The sequence below is a fragment of the Buceros rhinoceros genome, unplaced genomic scaffold (genome assembly GCF_000710305.1).
Source record: "Buceros rhinoceros silvestris isolate BGI_N320 unplaced genomic scaffold, ASM71030v1 scaffold883, whole genome shotgun sequence".
Taxonomy (NCBI): domain Eukaryota; kingdom Metazoa; phylum Chordata; class Aves; order Bucerotiformes; family Bucerotidae; genus Buceros; species Buceros rhinoceros.
The window spans coordinates 91,102-97,660 of NW_010401612.1; the positions used below are offsets into that span (position 1 = coordinate 91,102).

Genomic DNA, 6,559 nt, shown 5'->3' on the forward strand with positions numbered 1-6,559 from the left:
TAACGTTACTGGTGTCATACGGCCCATTGCGGATTTCGACAAAGTCATGGTTCGGCTCAGTGGAGAAGTTGAGGAACTGGATGTGAGCACCTGGAAAGGAAGAATGAACAGTCTGCCTCTAAAGCTAGAGCCAAGCCTCAGCACACCAGCAGCGCTCACCCAGTGACACCCAGCATAGCCTGGTCAACCAGCAGGAGAACACGTACCATGCTGGAGGAAGAGGGTGCCTGTAGGTATACGGGTCCTGCTAGTTTTGGACAAGGTCCGACTATGAACACCCGCAGGAGTGCTGGAGTTCCCCTGCCCTTCCCTCTGCCAGGGGGAAATTTCCAGAGTAACTGGGAAAGCAAGCACAGAGCTGCATGAACCTTCCTTCACCAAAGCAAGGGCAGCCTGTGCAGACCGAGCTGGGTGCTTCACTTCCCCAACAGCACTCGTCAGCACACGAGGAGGAGAAGGAGAATTAATTCAGGAAATGTGGAGAGCCAGCACATCTTCCAGCGAGCAACACTTCCACCTCCTGGCAAACAGCCACCCTGATGAGGCTGGCCTGGAGGAGAGCTGAGCTGGAGGTGCACGTTTCTCTCTTAGTAAAGGCTGGGGAGATGCTCTTTTGGACTGTGCTGTTGCTTGCGTGACCTCTGAGGCAGGATATAACCCAACAAAAGCTTCGGTCACTTGTTAAATCTATAAAGGGTGATGCAAATGGTGATGTTGCAGGGCTGCGGCAAGTGGGAGTAGCACACCACGGGAGGAGGTCACAAATCCAGATCAACCTGTTACACCCCACGGTGACCTGTAATCACCTTCTGAAAAATTCTTTATCGTTTCATAGCACCATATAAATGCATCTTTAATGGAAAGTGTGATCAGGAGGTCAAACAACAGAGTTTCTGTAACTCATCTTGGCCAGCAATGCACCCAGCACTGCCTGAACAGGGGTGGCATCCTCCTATCACCTCTTTTGTGAGAACATCAAACCAAAGTGGCTGTCTCACCAAACCCCACGGGCAGCAGTATCCTCCATGTGCAGTCCAGGTTGCTCGGATAATTTCCTGGGAACCCTGGGCTCAGGAGCACTCCTTCCATCTCTTCTGCTGTTCCTCCACACTGGGCTGTAAAATCAACAGTGGTAAAGGTCAGGATGACTTAGGGTGTCTCTGGGTGATGGTCACGGCCAGCTGTATGGGAAATAAAGAAATTAAAATCTAAGAAGAGAAAAAGGAAAGCCTGCTATGGAACCAGCACAACATTCACCAGGCACTGCATGGCCACATTATCAATGCACGTGCCTTCCTCCTGCCCTCTGGAGGTCAAAGCCTGGGCCCAGAGAGCCACTTCTGGCAATCCCAGTGGGAGAGACAGACTCTCTGTTCTGCCCACAGACACTGGAACAGCGAGCATGGCACACACAACACTTGCTTGAATTCTTAACCACCTGAGAAAAAAGGAAAAAAAATCACTGTGAAGAAAGACTGAGCCTATTTTGACTCCAGTTACCATTGTGTCTTTTCCTGGTTAACCGACCTACCTTGGCTGCTATACTTGTCAATCTCTGGGCAATTACTGACAAATATAGAACAGCATGTTTGCACACTGACTGAAATAATTCCCCGCCAAGCAGCGATCCACAGGTGACAGCACAAAACATGTTTACTAAAGGCATCCCATGGAATTCAAACAAAGATAACATCTTCTCATGCTTATCTGGACGACCTCTACCTTGCTACGGTAAAACCATCCAGCTGAATACACCCAGGGCTACTCCTAACACGTTCTGACAGTGAAGGTACAGATTCTCTTTGTCCAATATCTCATTACTTGCTACTAACAAGGTTTCTCCCAGAAGATTTCTCTTTCTTTTTCCTCTTAATGGGTCTTTAATAGGACTGCTCCTAAATTATTTAGCAGTCAAGCATCTGGATGAAGCAGACCAAGAGAAAATCAGCGTGCTTTGCCAGGGAGGAAAACTGTTCTCTGAGGAGGGGAGCAACCAAAGGCTGGGCTCCCGTGGGCCAGCAGCCAGCGGAGCTCTGGACGGGGTTTGGACACATCGGTGCATGACTGGCACAGGACACCCAGCAGCAGGGCTGTCAGCGTGGGGGGGGCTGAGGCTTCCCCAGAAAAGACGATGGTCACTCAGGATAATCAGCACGTGGCTGCAGAGACGTGTTTATGCCTCTGTGAAGCTGGATGACCTTTCTCAGTCAAGCGTGATGCAAACTGAGGGATACAAACAGACGTGTGGATGGTGCCTGTACCACTGCACTTGGTCACGACTGTCCAAAACGAGACAATCTGAATTAAACTGGGCCACTCTCCACACTGTGGCAGCGCCCAGCAGGCACAGTCAAACCAGGCAAAACCCCACTGAACTGGGTGACCGATGCTGATTAGAAGAGGGAAACTTGGAGTCGCTCAGCTCCTCTTCAGCTGGATAACACTGGGATGTGGATGGGATCCACCCCCAACTCAAATGCTGAGCTGAAGGACCTCTGCTTTCTTTCAGAGAACTCTCATGGGTATGAGTCCTTTAGCTCAGTCATTCTGCTGTAAATGTCTGTATTTATTCCTGGCCTGCAGATCATCAGATAAAAGAACTGTTAGCTCTTATAATTACTTTAAAGCAAAACGATGTAAGCTAGAGCAGCAGGAGCCTGAAATAACTGTTAACTAAAGCTATTAAATGCATAAATGTCTCTCTCAAAGCTGTAAAATGCGCAACATGAATATTAAACATCTAGATTTGCTAAAAGCAAGATATTGAAAATAATAAAAAACCCGCCAGCAGGTTCTCTTCACCTCTGCGCCTCTTGTCCTCAGGCTCAGTCTTTCTTGGCGGAAATTGACTGACCAGTCCTTTTCTCTCAAGGCCTGAAACACTCAGCAGTCCCAGCCCTCCTCCTCCGAGGGTGTCCCAGGCAAAAGCCTTACAGACAAGTGACCTGCCTCTTGCTGGTCACATAGGACCTGCTGGACACCGAAGTGGGGAGAGCAGGGCACCAAGTGCTGCAGTTCAGAGATACTGCGAGGGTAAACAGGCTCCAGTAAAAGATGTAGTTTTAGTGATATCAAGATGTATTTAATAAAAATAAACCACAGGCTTAAAATCTTTGCTTAAGATGAAAAAAAAAATCCTCAACCCATAAAACCAACCTACTTGCAGTATAAAGAAGTTTTAAGTTTTCCCTTTTGAACGGATTTTTGTTGAGGAAACCTTTTTTGTATTTTACATTTTATCCTGCAGCCCTATTTTAAACATTTAAAATAAAACATTCCGGGCAGCCCACAGGGACCTTCTCAGGGAAATTTCATCTTGCAACAAATGAAGATTTTTTTCCACACTCCATCTCACTCCTAGAACAAACCTGCATTTTTCTACCTCTATTTTCTACCTTTATGCTTTTTTGGGACAGCATTATAAATATCTGCCAGGTGTGAAAGAACCAGAGTCCTACCGATGCAAAGCGGCGGTGGGTAATTCCAGCGGCGGACAGTGCCTGGCATGCAGGAAATGTGAGAGTGGCCCTGGAGGAGAGGAAAAGACGACACGGGGTTCAGAGGGTCTCCCTGCATCCCCAGGGTTCGGTCTTGTCCTTTTTCTTGGAAAAGGTTCAGTACCTGAAGCGCGTAGCCAGGCTCGCACTGGAAAGAGACGACGTCGTTCACTAAATAGCGTTCGCCAACCTTCAGGCCGTTCCCAGGAACGGGGGGCTCCGGGCAGCTGGACAGACCGACAGCTGCGAAGGCAAGAGTGAGGTGAGTGCTCCAGGGAGTCGGGATGGGGACTGTGCTGAAGGCAGAAGCGAAGGACACAACCCCTTCATTTTATCCCATTCCCCTGTTTACCAACCTCCTCCACTACAGGCAGCGGGTGTGGAAGTCCTGTTGGCCTCTGGATTCTCCACAAAGACCCCCCTGATCGTGCAGCACTCCCCCATGTTACAGGGTCTGTCCAGGTTCCAGAGGAATTCACATCTAGTGTCCCCTTTACCCGGAACATGCTTCTTTTCATGTACAAAGGTATCACAAACCGCTCTGTGATCGGTGACCAAAGATGTTTTTGACTGGACCCTGATGACTTGAGGAGGAGTTCCATCTGCGACAGCGTGTCCATCGCAAAGCAAAGACTGACTCGCTCTCAATGGTTCACAAACCAAACCACCACCATGAGCCCTCCCCACCCGAGGTCCCCACTCATGTCATGCCCCGTGTGCCTTTACCAACCCGGCAGCACCTGACAGGAGACGGGAGAGGACGCAGCAGGGAACTATCTGCTGACCCTCGCTGGCTCTATCAAGGGCACGCAGTATGTGTTGTATGTAATTCGTCCCTTTCTGGGCAGAAGCAGCATGATTTCATTCTCCAGCCCTGCTCTTCCTGTTTTCATTTACAGATTGAATTTACCATGAGATACAAGCAGCAGCAAGCGCGGCCAGTCCTTGGCGGTGCCTGCAGAACAGTCTATGAAAATTTCATTCAATCCTGTTTCCATCTGAGCTGCATTTACAACCAGGAATATCCCGCTGCAAACCCCATTAACGATCCCCAAAGTGTCGGGTGATGTGCTCTCCTGTACACACAGGGCACCCCCCTTTCCTCCTGCAACAGATGCAGATAAAGTGAGGACCGGTGTCTGCAGTCGCCTCGCACCCACCACGGCTCAGCTGCCTGCCAGCACCTCCCTCGCTCTCAGCGCTGGCAGCTGCCACTAAAAGATAACCTTGTGCATCACCGCAAGGGCTAACGCTCCGCTTCAACTCCACAGGCTACAGGCTGAGCCGAAAGCAAATGAAAAAAGAAATGAGAGAGGAGATGCTGCCTCTTGTCCTGAAACCCGAGTCACGCTTCCCAGCAAAACCCACGTAGTCCCTCCCCACACGTGGCTGTGTTGCCTGACCTTCAAGAGAGACAAGAGAGAAAATGGCTCTAAGTAGCTTCCCATTCAGATCAGCGAGCACCAAGCTCCACTCAGTCCTAAATTGCTCTGGGTCTGCTCCGGCTTTCGAGCATGTAGAGATAAGAGCTTTGCTTGAGGAATCCAGTGAGGGAGAAAGGGGAGGAAGCAAACTCTGGTGTTTCAGCTCATCTCTCAGAACTTCCTTGCAGCCATCTCTAGCCAAACAAAGACAAAACCCAGGGCTCAGAGCTGTGAAATTCCAATTCTACAAGCGAAGCAAAAAACCCCATGATTTCCAGCTGCCCTGAAAATCAACACCTATTAATCTTCTCAGCCAAGAAACCAAACGCCTGATAATCTCAAGCCTCACGAAAAACTCGAACATGATTGTTGCAATGGGGTAATTCCATCCTCAAAGGACTTATTGATTGAAACAGAAATAGAGAAGAAAGAGTTGCAGCAAGAGAATTTCTAAACTAACATCCATTTCTGTAGTACCCAGACAGAAATCTGGGACACACTTTCTCTCCCCAATCTTGTGGGTTGCCATAATCTCGGTGGATCCATTTAAAGTGCGAGGTTTCAACCTGCAAATGCAGTAAAGCCTCGACAGCTTAGCCCTAGCAGGCCCCCGAAATCACATGGTCTTTGCTATGCCATTTCTGTGGACGTCTTACAAAACAAAATGTGCTTTCAAGTGTATTTCCTGCTTTGGAAAAAAATAAAGAGAATGTTGGTTGGCTTCAGAGACAAACATAGCATTTGTGATCGGAACCAATTATCAGACATGGCGTCCAGCAAGAAACAATTATGTTTTCATTGCCGCAAGGAAGATTGCGTGAACAGAGTCCGCAGTCCCAGCACATCTCTCATCAGCTCTCCATCACTGCTACTGACGCAGGAGCACAGCCAGACCATCAGTATGCGTTAACCAGTACCCTGAGAGCTCCACACCGACCAGCCACGCTGTTGGCCCTGTTGCACCAGCATCCTCAGCACACTGCAAACGCAGGAGCCTGCCTGCTCTCCTGACAGCTGGCTACACAGTCTGTTCAGATGTGCTGAACAGAGCTGAGTGCTGCCATTCCGCGTCTGCCTGCTTATCCGCTGTCTGTCCCTGCTGCTGGGCTGCGTGCGAATAATTTCAGCCCTCGGTACAGTCCCATCAGTGAGGTAACAGCCACCATCACCGTGACCCTCTGCAGCTTGACTCCAATACCAGGAATCAAACCACAGACACGGGGGAGAATGGATTTTTGGCATCCTTACCCAAACCTGACAGCCCTTTCCCAGGAGACTCTCCTCCCTGCCATGCCTTCCAGGGAAGCTGAAGAGGAGCCAGCGTGGGGCCCTGCAGTGAATGGCAGTAATGACAGGAGCACAGCCAGCAGACGAGGGAGGCGATTACCTGCCCTACTCAACACCCACTACACAGCACCTAAACTACTGCGCACAGTTTTGTGCCCCACAGCATAAGAAACACTGGAAGGTGGATCAACTTCAGCAGAGGAGCACAGGACGGGGGCCGCAGCACTTGTGAGGAAAGGCTGCCCTGTGTGTGCCCTCTCCACACCTGAAGCGTTTCCAGCACCAACCACATAAAGATGTGTAAAGTGAGTAATCCAGTTTTATCTCATATTTGACCCTGCTTTCAGCAGG

The 6,559-nt window shown here is 49.7% G+C and overlaps 1 protein-coding gene across 1 annotated transcript in view; it reads right to left on the reverse strand.

The window, feature by feature from the left end:
* CSMD2 (CUB and Sushi multiple domains 2) overlaps positions 1–6,559 on the reverse strand; it is a gene marked incomplete at its 5' end in the record, with an annotated part of 130,994 nt that overhangs the window by 52,546 nt on the left and 71,889 nt on the right. The window contains 4 exons of the mRNA XM_010132318.1: positions 3–90; positions 999–1,115; positions 3,459–3,528; positions 3,622–3,740. Coding sequence (XP_010130620.1) covers positions 3–90; positions 999–1,115; positions 3,459–3,528; positions 3,622–3,740 — 394 coding nt within the window. The remainder of the gene's footprint in view (positions 1–2; positions 91–998; positions 1,116–3,458; positions 3,529–3,621; positions 3,741–6,559) is intronic.